Source organism: Alexandromys fortis, unplaced genomic scaffold, assembly GCF_014885135.2.
Source record: "Alexandromys fortis isolate MF-2015 unplaced genomic scaffold, M_Fortis_MF-2015_v1.1 scaffold_197, whole genome shotgun sequence".
Classification (NCBI taxonomy): Eukaryota; Metazoa; Chordata; class Mammalia; order Rodentia; family Cricetidae; genus Alexandromys; species Alexandromys fortis.
This window is the reverse complement of record NW_026068072.1, coordinates 2,166,754-2,186,174: the sequence shown is the minus strand read 5'-3', so window position 1 is coordinate 2,186,174 and position 19,421 is coordinate 2,166,754. Positions and strand designations below refer to the sequence as shown.

The following is a 19,421-nucleotide window of genomic DNA, read 5'->3' as shown; positions in this document are numbered from 1 at the left end:
GGGGGGGGGGGGGGGGGGGGGGGGGGGGGGGGGGGGGGAGTGGGGGTGCTCATGGGGAGGAGCAGGGAAAGAGACTGTCATAGAGGAAGAGGAGTGTCACAAAGGAGGGAGTCACATAGGAGGGAGGCCACTTGGGTGAAAAGGTCACAGGTGAAGGAGGGTCATAGGAAGGGAGGGAGGGTCACAAAGGAAGGAGCACTCGGGAGGGTACAAGGGACAGAATATCACATAGGGAAGGGAAGGTCAGGAAGGAGGAGTTCACAAAGTGCCATGGGCAAGGGAGGGTCATGGAAAGGGAGGATCACAGGAGAGGGAGGGTCACAGAGGAGAGGGTCACAGGAGAGGGAGGGAGGGTCACAGGGGAGAGAGGGAGGTTCACAGGGGAGGGAGGGTCGTAGCAGAGGGAGGGTCACAGGGAAGTGAAGGTCACAGGAGAGGGAGGGAGGGTCACAGGGGAAGAGGGAGGTTCGCAGGGGAGGGAGGGTCACAGGGGAAGGAAGTTCAGAAGGGAAGGGAGGGTTACAGGAGAGGGAGGGAGGATCACAGGGTAGGGAGGGAGGGTCACAGGGGAAGGAGGGTCACAAGAGAAGGGCAGCCAAAGGTCTGACCACAGCACAGAGTTTCAGACCTCTGGTGTCTGCTTGTGTCACTCTAATGTCACGCATTCACACACACACTTTCTCACTCTCATACACACACACACACACACACACTCACTCTCATACACACACACACTTTCACACACACACACACACACACACACACACACACACGTCTTCATCTGACCTCCCACTATTCTTCAGAAGAAAGTATCTGTGCCCTGTATGAGCTTCTCCCTCTGCATGAGGTGGGCAGGATCAAGGCTATCCTTCCTTTCTCTGGAGACCTCAGGCCTCACCTGAGCCCACGCTCTTGGGGGCTGTTGTTCCACTATCTGTCAGATGAAAACACTGGTCTCTTGTGGTCTAAGTATGTTTGTATCAGCCATGTCTCATAAAGTTCTCAGGTGACAGAAGTCCTAATCACACAGATCAATCAGCCACTAAGCTGTTAGCCCCTCCTCTCCTCTGTCTCTAAATTATACAGTAGGTCACATGTCCTTAACAGCCACCATGCCCTTAATGACATGCTGGACCTTGCAGGTGGGCCTGATGACTTAATGAGAGGTGACCAATGAAGTCTGACTCTTAGCTAGGCAGCTGCCTGGGCTGTGTGTGATTTGAGTCAGCAGTGTTCTGAGATTGACTAGTCATGTCTGCTGTGGGTGTAGGAATGGGTAGCTGTGCCAGTGTGTCTCACTAAATGGTGACTGTGCATGCATGCCCATGGATGCTAGCGATGCCTGGGCACAGTTGCAGACGCCACACTCAAAGATGGTATTATGTGAGACTTGGGTCAAAGCCAGAGATGCCACTAGACACCCTTCAGGATCCAACAGAGACAGAATTATCAAGCCCCAAATTCAGCGCAGCCTAGACCAGCACCCGTCCAGCGCCAGGATAATGGGAAGAACAGCAGGAGCAAAAACGGAGGCAGATGTGTTTTTGTTTCAACAGGAAATAGATGAGACATGAAAAAGAAATGAGAAAGTGTGCTGAACACCGATGACAGGAAAATAGGGGGGAGAGTCGGCCACCCTGTGAGTTTGTGGTGCCGGTTCCTCCTCTGTAAAACTGACAGTCCTCCCCGACAGCCATCCAATCCAGCAGGATGACCCAGAACGGCCTTCGTCTTCTATCCACCCCAGTGAAACGTCACGGGATTTAATATAAATCATTTAACAGATCACACAGATGTCTACTAGAAAAGCACCTAGTCTTGGGTTCATCTGTCTGTGTGACCTTGGGTTCCTGAAGCCCTACATTCCTGAGCTGTGGAATGGGCTCATTCTTCAGGCCAGAGCCCAGGACTATTGAGGGCGAGTGAAATGTTTGATCCCAAGGAACAGTGTCTCAATGCTGTGGCTCTTCCAGCTGCCCTTATGAAACCCGAGCCCAAACACCAGCTGGTTCCCCCAAACAGCTGAAAACAAGCTCAGGTTGATGGGTGAAGAGAAACTCCCAGGACCCTGAGCCCCAATGTCCCTACCCAGCTAAGGGCCAGCTGTGCAGGTAAACATGCATGCCCAGCAGATCTCTGGGCTCTCTGCTGTCAGATACGCAAAGACACAGATACACAATTAAAAAAAAAAATCTGGGATTGCATGTTTTCTTTCCAGTCTTGGATGCCAAGGATGAGGTGGGAGGTTTGGGGGAGGAAACAGTAGGCGGGGTTTCTAGCAGGACTGTCTAAATGCCATCACGAAGGACAGACAGACACAAGCCCAGTCCTATCAATCACTGCAGTGCTATGTGCCCATAGGCAAGTTGCCTCTCCTCTCTGTGCCTTAGCACACAGGGAGTAATGGACAGCACCCCACACTCTGTCCCAAACCGTCCTCTCTGGTTTTCAAATGCCTTGGTTGCTTCCAGTACATCTAAGTAATGGGCCACCAACTTAGCACAGACCCTATGAACATGCACTCATCTTCCAAAGACAGCAGGCATCAAGGAAGACTGTCCCCTCCCTCCTAGTGGCTGTGTAGAGATGCAACCTTTAGGTAGAGTTGTGGGGGAGTCGTCCCAGAGTGGAGACTCGGGTCTCATCTCTAAGTGGCACAGAAGGGTACACCATTCTACCACACACTGGCTCCTCAGAACTTTGTGACAACTGTGTGTCTTCTGTACTTATGACAGATGAAGATTGTGGTGAGCAGGCCCACACCACACCACACATGCACACCACATACATACCGCACACATGCACACCATACATGTACCCCACACACATACCACACACATGCACACCACACATGTACCCCACACACATACCACACACATGCACACCACATACGTACCGCACACATGCACACCACACATGTACCCCACACACATGTGCGCCACACACGTACCACACACGTACCACACACATACCACACACATGCACACCACACACATACCACACACATGCACACCACACACATGCACACCACACACATACCACACACATACACACCACACACGTACCCCACACACATACCACACACATGCACACCACACACATACCACACACATGCACACCATGCACATACCACACACATGCATACTACACACACGTACACCACACACATACCACACACATGCACACCACACACATACCACACACATACCACACACATGTACACCATACACATGCACACCACACACATACCACACACATGCACACCACACACATACCACACACATGCACACCACACACATATCACACACATGCGCACCACACACGCACCACACACATACCACACACATGCACACCACACACATACCACATACATGTACACTACACTTGTGCACACCACACAAGCACACACCACACATATAAGAGAAGGCTATGAAATCTGATCTGGGTGGGCACCAGCCAGAACTTCAGCCTCTGGTTGATCCCAAATACTGCTCGTGGAATCTGAGATAAACCTGGACCATGCATTCCAGGGCCCTTCCCAGGCCAGTGTGAAGGAGACACCAATGTCCGAGGTGGGGCAGGCCCCACTGGTAGCTAAGTCCTAGTGGAGAGGCCAGGGGGTCCTTAGCCCTCAGGAGTTAGAAGAAAAAAACAAAATCTCCACTGGGAAGGTCATGGCCAAGGTCACAGGGTCAGCAGCGCGAGGCCCTGTGACTCAAGGTGACCAAGCCCAAGTGCAGGAAGAACCAAATACCTGATTGTCACCAAAAGGCTCCTCAAAAGAAGGCCAGGCCTGCCACCCTCTTCTGCCTTCCTTCTCTGGCTCCCATTCTTTCCTCCCCTCCCCCTCATCCTTCCTTCTCCCTCCTGCAGTTACCTCTGCTCTTCCTCCCCCTCCACTCCCTCCTTCTGTTTCTCTTTCTCTCCCTCCCCTCTTCACTCTCCTCTCCCTTCTTTCTTCTCTCTGGCTTCCCTTGTCCCCCAGAACACATCCCTCTCCTGATGCTCCATCTGCTACCCAGGTTCAGAAGGAGGCAGCTTAAAGTGGCAAGAAGTCAGCTGCAGGAGCAGGTGCCCTGAGAGAAACAGTCTGCTAGGAGGGTCAAAAGTCAATTAACAGTCTAGAGCCCCCAGTCCTGAATGCGGGGCCATCCTGGGAAGGCCTGGGCTCTTCCCTGCCTGTCTAGGGAGGCAGTTGTCGGAGACCTGCAACTTTGAGGCCTCTGAGCTCGGACAAATTATTGTAAGAAGTTTCCACCTCCCCAGGGCCCAAGGGAAGTGGGGATCAGTGTGTTATAGCAAACACTTCCCTCAGAAAGCAACATGGAACACCGAATCTTCCAGCCTTGGGCCACCAGCCCCTCCCTCACTACACACATAGGTTTCATTTGAAAGAAAATCCCATGGAAGCTCAGACTCATGTTCAGCAGTACTGAACACTCAGGAGGGGAAAGCTAGGCCCTTTGGACAAAGACAGAAAACCAGTAAAGCTGAAATCAATGAGATAAAACACACAGAGACACATATGTATATACATACCACACATACATACACAATACACATACATACTATACATAAACACACACAATACATACACACAACACATATACACATACACACAACATATATACACACATACATATTGCAACATACACATATACACACATACATATACATGCAGCATACACATATACATACATACCACAAACATATGTATATACATATACATACCACACAAACATACTACATGCAGACACATAGACATAGATACCACACATACACGTACATACCACACCACACAGACACACATATGTATATAACACACATACATAAACATACATATACACACATACATATCACACTCGCATACACACAGACACATACATATACATCTATAAACACATAAACATACACCATATACATACATGCACACATGTGCGCATGTGCGCGCACACACACACACCTGGGATCTGCCCTCTCAGATTCCACAGAGGTTAACTCAGAACTCAATAACTTTTAAAGCAAAGCTTGGCAGTGGTCTAGAGAGATGGCTCAGCAGGAGTTCGCTGCCAAGCCTGACGACCGGAATTCTCTCCCAGGGACCCACATGGTAGAAGGAGAGAGACCACCACCCAAAGCTGTTGTCTGACCTCCACACGTGTGCGCTGGCACAATACCTCCAAATAAATAATAAATGTAAAAATAAATCCTTTTTTTAATGCTTGGCAAACAGACACAAAACTTGGAAGCTTAAACAGTGTCTCCGTGGCCTAGGATGAAATCCTTACACCAAATGGTTCGTTGTTGGAGCAAACACCACAGTCCACAGAAAAGGGTAAGGCCTGAGAAGCACTTGCCTTCAGGAAGGCCTAAAATAGACCACATGTCCCAAGGCCTCACACACTCACACAGGCCTCTGAACATCGGGACTTTCTTCCAGCTTGCAGGGTGCCAGCACAACGCCCAGACCGACAGTACCTGGTGGCCTCGAGTTTCTGGAACCACTCCTGTCCCAAAAGTCTCCTGGACAGTCACAAAGGGACCCCAGCAGTGTGGAGAGCCGGACAGGGCAGGGAACGGCGTCAGGAGCGCCTGCTTCAGACTCTCACATCCCTCGCTGTGCCTCCTCCCCCAAGCCAGTGAGATAGCAGCTGGGCCCCAGTCATTTCCAAAATTAGCCCGTGAGCCCCAGGTCTGGCCAGGAGACACAGCCGGGGTGGTGGCCGTTGAACCAGCTGCGGACAGCATGGACATATATGGAGGCAGGGAGCAGGGAGGGGACCGCTCTGGACGAGCATATTCTCAGCCTTCATCTTGTCCCCGGCGGGTCACACACACCCAAGCTGCAGCTTCTGCCTTGGGAAAGAGCAGAGGCCTGGAGCGAGCCTCAGGGAGTCGGGGAGGAAGACAAGTAGCCCTCTATCCTACTAGGTAGGAGTAGAAGTTGCCGGAACCACTGCGGTGGCTCTTTGTGACATGAAGCAGTAAACAAGCTAATGTAGGCAGCACCTCCCATAGCGAGAGTTTTCTGCTCTAATTCACTCTGTTTTCCCAACAGCCCCGCGGCGGAGGGGCTCTCTCGTCTCCATTCTACAGATAGAAACTGAGGCACTTGGAGCTAGTGAAATGGCTCGGTGAGGAGAGGGGCGTGCTGCCACACCCGTGATCTGAGTTCAATCCCCAGGGCTTCTGCAGATTTTCCTCTGACCTCCACTTATGTTTCTAGTGTGCACACATAGAGAAATAAAGACATGTAACTTTTTTAGGTTAACCAGCTTGTCCAAGGCACTGGAAAGCCAATACTTGAACCCAGGTAGCATTTACTCCAGAAGCAATCCTAAATACGTTGGTAACCCAGCCTCTGCCCAAAAGGCTTTGTCCCGGGCTGGGCAGAGCACAGTGTAGAGCCAGCGCTTAGCCTGCCTATGGCCCTGGGTGTCAGCCCCAGAGCAGACCAGCAGGTTGAGCCTTCAGTACATCCGCAGGGCATAGGTCCCCACACACAGTTCTGAGGGATCCGGTCAGAACTCAAATGCAGAACTCTAATCATTCAAACATACAGGCTGCTTCTCCTAAGCACATTTCCACTCTGCATGTATGAGAGAGACAGAGTGTGTGTGTGTGTGTGTGTGTGTGTGTGTGTGTGTGTGTGCATGTGAGCGTGTTCACGTGCCTGCAGGTGCACTTGCCTGCCTGAGTACATGCTGTTGCGTGTTGAGAGCACAGGTTAACTTTGGGGTGCTATTCTTTAGATTCTGCCCATGTTGTCTTTGAGACAAGGTCTCTTACTGGCCTGGAACCCGCATATTTCCTGGGCTGCTTGGCCACTGGGCCCCCGACTCAGGATTCTAAGCACTAACTGCCATGCCAGGCTTTTTACTTGGGTGACGGGGATCAAACCTTGCACGGCACCAGTTACCACCCTCTTCATTACGTCTCAGTGAGGCAGTAACCTCACAAAGAGCGCTTGCCCCTGTTTAGTTAGGGTTACTATTGTGATAGAACACCATGACCAAAAGCAACATGGGGAGGAAAAGGCTTATTTGGCATAAACTTTCATATTATGAAGTCCATCATTGAAGAAGTCAAGACAGAAACTCAAACAGGACAGAAGGAACCTGGAGGCAGGAGCTGACACAGAGGCCATGGAGGGGAGCTGCTTACTGGCTTGTTCCCCATGGTTGCTCAGCTTGTTTTCTTATAGAACCCAGGACCACAAGCCAGGTATAGCCCCTCCCACAATGGGCTAGGCCCTCACCTGTCAATCATTGATTAAGAAAATGCCCTATGGGGGGATCTTATGGAGGCATTGTCTCAAGCTTGTGTCAAGTCAACATAAAAAACTAGCCAGGACAACTGACCTCTATCAGCTTGGCACAAAAACACATCACTTTTCAATTAGAACCTTCTTTCTCACTTATTCCCAGGATGTTATGTTAATATCACAATATAAAACATAAGTAACTTTAAAAGTCCCACAGTCTTTATAAATTCAAGTGTTAAATGTTCAGTTTTTAAAAGACATCCAGTCTTTTTAAAAATCCAAACTCTCTTTTTAAAGTTCAAAGTCTCTCATCTATGGGCTCCTGTCAAATCAAAAACAAATACTTTCTGCTTCAAGAGGGGAGAACCAGAGCATAGTACCCATCCGAGCAAAGCAAAACCAAATCCAACTGAGTAAACAATTCAATGTCCGAAGTCTGCGGTTCACTCACAGTCATCTGGGCTCCTCCAAAGGACTTGGGTCACTTCTCCGGCTCCGCCCTCTGCAGCACACAGCTTGTCTTCCAGGCCCAGGCTGGCTCCACTCCTCCACTGCTGCTGTTCTTGGTGGCCATCCCATGGTACTGGCGTCTCCAAATTCCTGGGTCTCTGCTGCAACTGGGCTGCACTTTCACCGCTGGCCTCTCCTGGGCTCTCTTCGGGGACCCCAGCCCTGCCACACAGCACCAGGCCTCAGTTGCTCTCCATGACCCCGTCAGACCTTCAAAGCCAGCACCACCTGGGTGGTTCTTGCACTACCAAGTTCAGCTGCCAGCATGAGGTACATACAGCCTTGGCTGCCTCTGGACCCTAGCTTCTGTGTCCCAGAAGACGTTATATCAATAATACTGATCTCTTCTTTATGGCAGCTGGTCCTTCAGCCCCATCTGACCAGCAGCCATTGCCCCAGAAACTGGCCTGGTAGAGTCTTTGCTTCCCTCTGACACCTCACGAGCCAGGCCTCCATCGTCTGCCCTGCTCTCAGTATTCCCCTCATCCAAGCTCCCACAAACAGCCCGCTGAGCTCTCGGCACTCAATGGCTTTTCTAATCCAGTCCCAAAGTCCTCTCAAAACCAACATGGTCAGGACTGACACAGCAATGCCCCCTTATCTTGCTATCAACTTGACTTAGTCAAAGTTTCTGTTGCTGTGATGAACACCGTGACCAAAGCAAGTTGGAGAGAAAAGGGTTTATTCAGCTCACACTTCCACATCACTGTTCATCACTGAAAGAAGTCAGGACAGGAACTCAAACAGGGCAGGAACCTGGCGGCAGGAGCTGGTGCAGAGGCCATGGAAGGGTACTGCTTACTGGTTTGATTCTAAGGCTTGCTCAGCCTGCTTTCTTACAGAACCCAGGACCACCAGCCCAGGGTGGCCCTGCCCACAATAGGCTGGGCTGTCCCTGATCAATCACTAATTAAGAAAATGCCCTACATCCAGGTCTTAAGGAGGCGTCCTCTCAATTGAGTTACCCTCCTTTCAGCTAACTCCAGCTGTGTCAAGTTGACATAAAATAAGCCAGTGTACCCCCTGAGCATCCATAATTCTCACAGGTTCACTGGCACATAGGGGGCCTTCTGTGAGAATGACCATTTAGATAACAAACATGGGGTTGTGGGCACCCAAGGGTCCCAGTGTGTGGCATGAGCTGCTGTGGGCATCTCTTCAAGTTGTATTTCCAAGCCCATGAGGACTCCATGGTATTCAAATATGAATCACCCAGGCTGTTTCTGGCTCCCCTCTTAGCCTGAAGGTGGGCCGTAAGCAGTGAGTTAGGGTGCAGAAGTGATTCTCTGGGCTCCAGGCTGGTAGTATCCTATGTGGTTGTGTTAACATCCACAATCCACCCAAAGCAAGTGACCACACATGCCTGTGGAAGGTGGATGTGTGACCCCTGGGCTGACAAATCACACTGGAGCTGGAAAGCAGGGATGTGGCATCCGCCAAGCACCCCGCCCCCAACTCCAGTCTTCCTTCCCCAAGTGGGAGGAGAGGAGGGAAAAAAGAAACACCCAGAAGCTGCCATGCTGGGTTCCGTAGGTCCCACAAGCCACTGTCACCAGGAAAGAGGGTCATCGTGTTATTTGGTAGAGTGTCTTCACCATTCAATGTCTGAGTCCCATTTCCCGCCACCCATTTTCACCTGTCACTTGCCATCCTTTGAGGGAAGTGACTCATCACACCAATGGCAGTTCCATCCATCTCTGAGGGGATCCACCCAGTACTGTATTAGAGCTGCAAACCGGTTTCCCTGTGACCTAGCCCTGAGAACAGGTTACAGGGAGCATGTGTCTGAATCCTGGGAATGGCATCCAGACTTGGCATAGGGAGGTCCCAGGACCACCTTGGCCAACCCCAGTGCACTTTCTGGATATGTTTTTGTTACATTCCTGAGTACCAGTGTGAAACAGCCTGCAGAAGGGCATGGCGCTGAGCAAGGGCACTCTGCTGCTGAGGCCTCCCCAAAGGAGATGACAGCTGAGAACATCTGATGACCGAGCCACCGGGCCAATAAGTCTTCCTGGGAAAGATCTGATTGGCCCACGACAGCGGTCAAGGTCACCCATGACGATTTTGACAAGGTGGTGGTGTATGCATGTCTACTATCTACACCATTGCTTCTGCCCAGTGCCCAGGTGGCCATGGATGACCCTGGCAAACTGTGGCCTGGCAGCACGGCTCTGCTCACTCTCCCTTGCACCTACAGGCACCGTAAAAGCCATGAGCTCACCCTGCACTGAAGGAGAGGCGTGGAGTTGCCTGTTCCTGCCTCACTGTGTCCTGTGGCTTTGACCTGTGTCAGAAATACTGGGCAGGTCCCCTCCTACCATCTAATGGCCACAGCTCCTTCAGTTTTGGCTCAGGGCAGTGTAAACTCTAGGAGTCAGGTCCCATGCTGATTTCTTGGCCTGAAGATTTGGCCGCTGTAACCATGTGAGCTCACATCATCTCAGAGAAGTCAAGGCTCCAGACACTAAACCTGACCTCAACACTCACCCACGAGTCAGGCCCAGTCTTAACCTCAACGTGGCAACAGCCACCCTCTTGTAAACTGGGCCTTTCAGCTGGGAGTGATTTTGCCCCTTTTGTACCTAAGGGACCTACAGCAGTGTCTGGAGACCCTGGTTTGTGCATTTACTTCCACAACACCTGGTGTCCCCCCAGTGAGTCGCGTGGTCTCTTAGGTCCACAGTATCAAGGTTCAGAACCTGCTTCTTTGAAGTTCCCATCCCAGGCCTGGGGAAGGGGCAGTCTTTGGGGGAGTCCCACCTTGTCATAGCACATTACATCAAATTGTCACAAACTTAACTCTGTGCACTAACTGCACCAAGGGCCTGTGGTACCTGGGTTTGTGCCAACTGAACACAAGCTCGAATCACCCGAGAAGAGGGACTCACAACTGAGAAAATGTCCCCAACACATAAGACAAACATATGGGGCATTTTCTTGCATAACAATGGATATGAGACGATCCAGCCCACTGTGGGTCCTCCCATGGGGTGGTGTCACCCCTGGGCAGATGGTCCTGGCTGTATAGGAAAGCAGGTTGAGGAAGCCATGGGGATGAAGCCAGTAAGCAATGTTCCTCTGTGGCCTCTGCCGCAGTGCCTGCCTCCAGGTCCTGCCCTAAGTTCCCCCAGTGATGCACTGTGACCAGAGAGTCCAGGATGAACGAAGCCCTTCCCTCCCCAGGCTGCCTTGGTTATGGTGTTTATAGAGCAATAGGAAGCAGAGGAGGGCAGATGCCCACGCATGACGCCAGCACGTGAGGACAGATGCGCATGCGTGACACCAGCAGATGAGGACAAATGCGCATGCGTGACCCCAGCACATGAGGACAGATGCGCATGCGTGACACCAGCACATGAGGACAGATGCGCATGCGTGACGCTAGCACATGACAGATACGCACGCGTGACGCCAGCATGTGAGGACAGATGCGCATGCGTGACACCAGGAGTTGAAAGACTTCCCAAATTGTCCACCATGTGTAGAGGATGAAAGGGTCTCTGGACAGTCACAGCAGCACTTAGGAGAGGGAGACCTGAGGGGCCAGAGGCAGGACCAGCCTCTCAGACCGTAATGGAGAAGGCAAAGAAGCCACGTAGAGTAGAGGGAGTGACATTGACAGCTGAGGGGACAGCTGGCCCAAAGCTACTGTGGGGAGGACAAAATACACTAATTTCCTTCTTTTCCTACCCAAAGGTCACCAGGACAGACCCAGTTTATGAGCTGGTCCCAAGTCAGACACTCGCAAGCCTATGGGTACAGTCATGGAGGAGGCTCTTGGGCGTCACACGAGTAACACAAATGCACAGTGGGCAACTTGAGGGAAGCAAACACACACAAGTGCTCAGATTGTGTGGGGACTGCTGCGGGTGGCCTACCCCACTGCTCTGCTTGACACGTGTGCGTGTGTGTTTTCCCGGTTAGAACCCTGAGGGTCTGCTCCTCCATCCCACGTGGTGACACCCTCGTGACTGTCTCATCACATCGAGACTACCTTCAAACAGCCTGATGAATATATTCAAGCTTCTCCCATAGTAAAAACAAAGTCCAGGGGACAATACACACGCATACAACACATACAGAAAACACAAGCTGTGCCATTCACAGTGACCGGCTAGGGGCTGAGTTGAGTGTCCTCGGAGAGAAGCCAGTTCAGGGGTGGTGGCATTTGCATGGCGTTCCCGAGGGCCAAGAGCTCTTCGGCCTTGGTTACAGACGTACACATCCACAATCCACAAGGCAGTGTCTTGTGCCCGCAGGGCGGCTGCACAGACCAGACCAGGGTCACCAGACTGGGGTCTCCTGACGGCTCTTTGGCTGATGAGTTTTAAAGTCTGCACCAAGACACTCCAGCGAGTCTCAGTAGTGACCTGGCCAGGTCAGTGGTCACTTCCTTTCTTACCAAATCAGCGAGATACAGGGCATCTCCTGTCCAGCTCAAAGACAGGAGGCATGGGCTCCTGGCATGGGCCCACAGCAGACAGTTCTGCCCAGGCAGCCGTGTTTAAAGTGGTTTAAAGTGGCAAGCACTGAACATAAAGGGGTAAGAAAACCCCGGCAAACGAGCCCCTCCCCCAATCATTCTAACACACAACTTGCTGTGCGTAAGAGACAGGGAAACAGGGCTGTGCTGGTGCCATTTATTACTGTACACGGAGGCCACTAAGACCAAGGGGGACAGCACACGGCAAGAAGGCTGAAGTGTGCTGGACATCCCTGGTCCCAGGAGGCCATGCTGGCTAGAGAAGAACTCTGTTCGCCCAGCTTGCAGGGTAGACACGGCTGGCTTTGAAACCAGATCAGCATCTTGATGAAGTGACAGGAGGTCATTCTCCGAAATGTTTGGTAGTCAGCCTGGGCACAGCACTCTCAGTGCCTTTTAAGGAGGAAGGACAGGAGATCAAGCTTCTGCAAGCCACCGTGATGCGTTATAAACCCATGTACACACCGCAGTTGAGGACAGCCCAAGCCAGAGAAATGAGACAACAACCTCACGCTGCTGCTCATCAGAGCTCGGTTTTATTGTTTCAACAACACAAAAGGCTGCCATCTCTCTTTAAATAACAAACTATACAGATCACAAGGAGCAGTAAAATACAGATGGTTTCCATGGGAACACACATACGGATTCAATAAATAATATAAAATGCTTTTTGTGCTAAAATAGAACTCTTGTCTCATAGTTACAGGTCCATCCATCTCTGTTACCCAGAAAAAGCCAGGTCTGCTATTACCTAGAACATAGAAAAATATAATTTAATAACAGAACTAAAAAAAAAAAGGCCAGTGTTGAGTTTATAAACCACATGCAATACGTACAACCAAGGGCCGGTAAACAACCAAGGAAACAAACGGACAAATCACAGTTGACGACTGGAATGATCGCTCCACCCCCACCCCACCTTCAGACATTTTCTCTCTAGGGCCAAATGAAAAGGGTAGGAGGCTAGGTACTTGTTTCAGAAAGGACCCCGCTGGGGACCTCACTCTAGCCACGGGTTTGGACTAACTATGAGAAGGTCTTTGTTCTTCATGACAGCCCACACTTTGAACCCACTTTCCGCGCCACATCTCAGGACAGCACCTCCCCGCTGCTGGCTGAGTGCTCACACTTGTTCTGGGTCAGAAAACAACAACTCTGATTCTGTTAGTTACTTAGTTCTAAGGCTGTCCTGGGACTTGTCAGCTTCCTGTCTCGGTGTCCTGAATACTAAGGCTGTGGGATCTGAGACGTTGTGCTCAGTTCTCTCTTATTTAAGTAAACAAGTGAATGAGCAAGGAAAACCTTAAGGTCCATCACAACTGAGGAGAGGAGGCTTACAGCTCAGCTTTCTTCATCCCAGAGCAACAAACAAGCAGATGAGAATGAGGCCTGAATAAAATAAAACAGTCCTGTTAACACAAATGCAAGCAACTTTCAGGTCAGCCTCACTCGGGAAAAGAAATTTTGTTTTTGTTTTTGTTATTAAAATTTGTCAAAGTTCAAAGTGGAAATGGAGTTAAACACGCAGAAAGGCCATGGTGTCATCCTGGGACACTGCCCCCAACCCCGGCAGCACATTCAATAGCAGTGACCGGACACTGTCTCTCTCTGCCCGGGCTACACAGCACACAGTGTAAGGTGACAAACTCAGGGTCCAGGGATATACCGCCGATGAGGGACCTCCCTGGGAATGTCCAGGGAAGAACGCATGACACCTTCATGAGGGGAGCAACTCAGCCTCTGGAACTCATCACTCGGGAATTCCCAGGGGGTCTCCCACTAGTGTCCATCCATCCTTTCTTCCTTGGTGCTTTTTCATGTCCAAGAGTCTGGTTTTCATCAGCTGACCAAGCAAACCTTCTCCGCCTGCCCTGAGCCCACCACAGATTCCACTGGCCTCTCAGGAATATGAAACAGACTCGCTCCTGTCCTGGGGAGCTCTGACCCTTTGCCACACTGCCTACTGGTGAACAGTCATGGCTAGTGGGGCCTCAGAATAGCTGCTCCTAATAGGCACATGGCAAAGGACAAGGGGCTACTCAGGCTAAGTCTTATTAGATGGCTAACAGTTGGCTGTCCACCCTCCACCCCCACTGGAGATTAAACCTAGAACCATGAACATGAGAGCCAAGAGTGTGGCCCCAAAGCTACTGCCAAAGTCCTTGGTGTTCTGAAGGCAAGGCCTTGTTATGTAGCCCAGGCTAGTCTCAAAATCATAAGCCTCCTGCCTCTGCCAATCAAGGCTGGGCTCATGATCCTGCTGAATCAAGTCTGTCCAAAGCTATCTTTCTTGAAAGATATCATCTCTCCCCGGTAAGCCACCATCCACACTGCGCTCGCTGCTGGTTTTACAGTTTGTAATATCAATCAACAGAGCCATCAGTGTGCAGACCCCTGTGTCAACAGTGAGACAGGTTCCCCTGTCAACCGTGACAGTGAGACAATTTCTACAGACTTTGCCGAAGTATCACACTTAACCATGTCTCGGAGGCATGCGCATGGAGCCCCAAGAGCAAGAGGGTAGTTCAGGTTAAAAAAATAAAAATAAACTGGGGTTTGCCACAGGCTTCGATTTAGCGTGTGTCACACGGCTGCTTTAAAGTGATCTAACAGTCTTGTTTATGGAACCGGGTCTGCTTAGAACAGAACTGTATTAAAGCAGCATCTCCTGGAATGTCTTTGACCGTGTTAAGTACTCTTCCCCAGAAACTGGAACCAGGAGAAGGCACGGACTCGTTCTGTTAATGTATAGAACCATCTGACATCCAGGGACCCACCAACATGACAGAAACCCTCAAACAGCCAAGCAGTGTAAACTCAGCGGCTTTCCCTGATGCGGCCACCCCGTCACCGCGTGCTTGGGTGGAAAGACGGCCTCTGAGGACCCATCACTGCCACGGGAATCTTGAGGACCTACTGCAAGGGCCATCTGCCCTCCCTCAGCTGTGTCCTCATGAGGGAAATGGGGTTGATGGGATAAAATGGTTTACCTGGAGTAAGTCTGAGGCAAAGGGCTCTGAGGAGAGCCTCTCTCCACACACACAATTCTTTTCTAAAAGGGAAAAGAGTCTTCAAATTGGCTCAGCCAAGATGGTAACACATGATGTCTGTGAGAGTGTAGCTCAATATCATGTAGGTACAGGAACCCATGATCCTCTGTCACCTTTAAAAACCCTTTGGTACAGCTATAACCCCATACAAAATTTAGTCTGGCTAGCCCAATGCTGGCTGGGGTCAAGCCACCCTCCTGATTGGCAGAGGGTACTGTATATCCCCCTGAAAAGGCCAGAGATGCAGCTCCCACCCCTGCAGGTCTGCTTGAGCTTGTGTGAGCTGCCCACCCCAGCCACACCCACACAGTAACATCAACACTTAACTGCATGTGCATATGTGCAATAGAATCTGAACACCATTCTCTTTAAGCAAGCAGGGTGCCTGTGCTAGGTTGCAGCCATATTCCCACACTAGAGGCAGTGAACAGGGGTACATGGATGTGGACTCAAACCCTGAATGGGCAACGAGATGGGCACTGAGCCCCACAACTCCCCCACGCACCTGCATAGTAACAGATAAATTATCTTCCAAACTCTCAAAAGATCATTGCAATGTTAAAAATAAATAAATAAACACCGTATTTTCCCAGCATAGAAACACAAGGGTACACACTGGGAACTGTCAGATCTAGGACAGAATGCAAAGAACTTCAATGTCAGGTTCTTACGTGCTCAGCAGTTTATCTAGAAACATAGCCCCCAGGAGCTGGACAAGTCCGCGGAGCCCTTCAAGGACTTCTGTTTCAGGGCGGTGACACAGGAACCCAGCATTTATTTGGGGCAGCGGTGGAGGAAGTAACTTTCAGGGGAAGGGTGCTGGGCAAACTGCCGCCCCCATGAGAATAACCCAGTGCACAGTGCATCAATGACAGAAGGATGTGGGGCATGCCAGGGCGCACGGGAGACCGCTGGACACTGCCACCCATCAGTGTGAGTCATTATAAATTATACTCTTCTGCCTTAGGCATGTCCTCGGATATGCTTCCCAGGCCTGGCAGAGGGAGCACGACTCTGTCATAGACCTGCCCCTCATGGAGACCCCAAGCACGTGCCTGGTAGGTTACCTACATCCTGCTTGACCTGAAGTCCTGGGGCATCTCCTCTGGTCACGTTGACCAGAAGGTGGCCATTCCTCAAAGGGACATTCCTACCTCTGCTCTCTGACTGACATCCTTAGAGCAGAGCCACCAGAGGCAGGCAGTGTACGTGCCACTCAGTGCTACCTCATCACCTCTGGGACAAACAGGAATTATCCCTGACCTACAGAGACCCCAGGCTACTGTGCCTCCTCCAGGATTTGGAGCCACACACCCCCAAACTCCAGGCAGGCACTCAGACACATTGGTGCCTAGGACAGGCTACTGCAGCCCCAGACACTGTGGTCCCATCCCAGACAGGCTCGATGCCAGACACAAACGCTTGAGTGATAAAGGTCATTTCCTGTTCTGAGGCCATGGGTACCAAAGTAAGTGGGTATGCAGAAAAAATGCCTTCTGCTTCTTCAGTAATTTCAATTGTAGACAGGCCAGCCCAGAGGTTGTCCCAACTTCTGCAAGGCCATCTTGGTGTCGTGGGCATCCCCAGCCCGGAGCAGCCCGGTGCTCAGAACCGTTGTGTCTCAGCTCCACACGGCTCCCCGTGGCTCCATTCCACTCCTGCACTGAAGAGCCGGGGCCCCTCCTGCGGGCCTTGCTGCTCTGTGGTTTAGAGGCCGCTGCTGTTTCTGTGGCACAGTGGTGGCTTGGAGAGCTCCAGGATGGTGGTTCGGGGCTTGTTGAGGAACTTGGGGGCACGGCGCAGCAGCCTCTGGGCCTCATTGAAGGTGCACGTCAGCTCCTTCAGCCACTGTGCAAACTCGGGGTCACTCTGCACAGAGAGAGAAACACGCAGGAATTGGAACCTGTCTACCCATCTGCCAACAGTATCTACAAAAGTGTTTGGAGCCTGAAAGAGGACACATCCTGCCTGCCAGCCCTGAAGCCTTGCTTCTTCCTTCAGGTCCCCTGCAGCGTGGTAAGAAACTCAGAGTCAGTTCTGGGCTCTCCCAGTGTATCCCTTGTATCCTATCTACTGCCTTGATCTAGTTGGGGATTTTCTCTGGGTCCTAAAAACCACAGCCTATAGAATAAAGAACAGGGGAGAGGGTCCTGATACGGTAAGACACCCTCTCATATGTCTAAGGTAGTTCTGAAGTTCCTGTGTCCACCTGTAATTCCAATACTGGGAGAGCCAAGTCACAGAGTCCCGGGTTCCCTACCAGCCTGGACTACGTAGCAAGACCCTGTCTCAACAACAAGCTAACGGGTGTCCTTGTTCTACCAGTTCCTCTCCCTTCATCCTGTGAAAACACATGTGCACACACCTTAGTACACCAAGGAAAAGTATAAAATGATGAAACTTGAGCTATACTACAGCTCAGAAAAAAACAAAGATAGTCCCCCTGGAAAAGTCTTTTCGGAATCTCAGAGATCAGAGAGATAAGTTAGCCAGGAGAGCAGACTCCAGCTCTGCCTGCCCCAGGCAGTCCCCAGACTCAACTATCCTCTCCACTAACACAAATTTACCTGTGTTAGTTTACCAGGACTTAATTGACCTAAACCTTACAGCTAAGTCTATGAGAGAGGCAAGGAGAAGTTTGGGGATCTGGCAAGAGCCCCGGGAATCCGTCATCCCTGTCTGTTGTTATTCCAGAGAATGCCAATAAAAGCTCACCTCGCATTGCAAGACGAACTGTTTCCCTCCTTTTATTCGGAATAAAATGCACTTTCTGTCTTTAATCTGGGTCTCCTCCACTGACAAGATCTGTTCCATGGTCAGTAAATTTTGCTAAATACAAACGGGAAAAGTGAACAATTAATCACTTTGCTACTTTGTGATCTCTTCCAGCAAACTAAAGGGTGAATTTTGAAAAGCCAATGACATCTTCTTTTTCTTTCTTGGCTGATATTCTAGAAATGAGAAGAAGGGCTACAAAGGACACAAAAAGAAGTTCAAAGTAACCAAGGAAGCACCATTTCTGTGAGGGCCCCACCACCCAGGGTTCTGGATTACAGTGTTGGTGTGGAAAGCCATGAAAGTACAGGGCCACATGGCAGGGACATCTGCCGCTGTCTAGCCATCAGCAGAACAGTGAACAGTGGTGGGTGACAGCTGAGGCATGGATGGGCTAAGACACTAGATCCACATCTGAAAGATCTAAATACAGGAGGCGGTCCTGCAGGATGCTCACAGCAGATCTAGTGTGAAGGCTCAGCAGGCCCCAGTGCGGTTACATAGGGGCAGTGTTTGTTTGTTTATATTTTAGATACACTCTAAGGAATCTGGAGTGGAAAACGTGAGAAACTCCCACGCTGTCTGTCCCTCTGTTCATTCTTACAGATCTACCTCCCCACTGCCTAGCTTCACACAGAATACTGAATGTCCAAAGAAAATAATAGTAATAATAAAAGACACATTGTTGCAATTGTGACAGTTTTCTTTGGCCTTGCACAGTGAGGCTTGAGAGGATTGCCTGCCCAGGCTCTGGGAAGATACTTCAATACCTGCCAGCACAGAGCTGCATCTAGGCGCAGGAAGCAAATCTAAGATATTTTAATTTTAAAAGGCCTGTGGCACAACCGGGAAGTAACCACAGGCTACTGCCACTGTTCATAAGGAGCAGTTCTCAAAAACCATGACTCAAAGTCAAGACAGCAGAGCTGAGCCTCCTGCTCGGGTCCTCTGAAGCTGAGAGGCTGTTGATCCTCATCCCAGACTCCTAATTACAACCATGGCCTGACCCCGGGGACCAAGGCCTCACTCACAGTGATGAACCCTGCCCTGCCTCATGGCAGACCACACACCATCTACCCAGGTGGGCTCCTTTCTGGGCCTCTCACACGGAGGGTGTTTAATGAAGTAGTCTGCCTTGTCCCTTTGCCACCATTAGCTTGAGAAAGGGTCTGAGAGATTGAGATTCCAGCAGAGGGCAGACAGCCTGGGTCAGCGTCCTTGCCACCCTAAACAGATCCCACGGGTGACATTTCATCTGATCTGACTTGGGGAGAGACCAAGACATACCGGGGTCAACAGCCCTCTCCACCCACAGCAGGCTGGCTGTGCCCTTGGC

At 50.8% G+C, this 19,421-nt stretch overlaps 1 protein-coding gene across 4 annotated transcripts in view; it reads right to left on the bottom strand.

The window, feature by feature from the left end:
- Window positions 1-12,779: 12,779 nt before the first annotated feature.
- The window catches only part of Grk3 (G protein-coupled receptor kinase 3), a 105,456-nt gene continuing 98,814 nt past the window's right edge, over window positions 12,780-19,421 (bottom strand). For 3 of the 4 annotated variants that reach the window (XM_050121143.1, XM_050121144.1, XM_050121146.1), the window contains 2 exons: window positions 18,026-18,139; window positions 12,780-17,179 (listed from right to left, as the gene is read on the bottom strand). In XM_050121143.1, the coding sequence (XP_049977100.1) occupies window positions 17,018-17,179; window positions 18,026-18,139 (276 nt within the window). In that variant the 3' untranslated portion in view covers window positions 12,780-17,017. The remainder of the gene's footprint in view (window positions 17,180-18,025; window positions 18,140-19,421) is intronic. The other variant, XM_050121145.1, reaches the window with a different exon arrangement.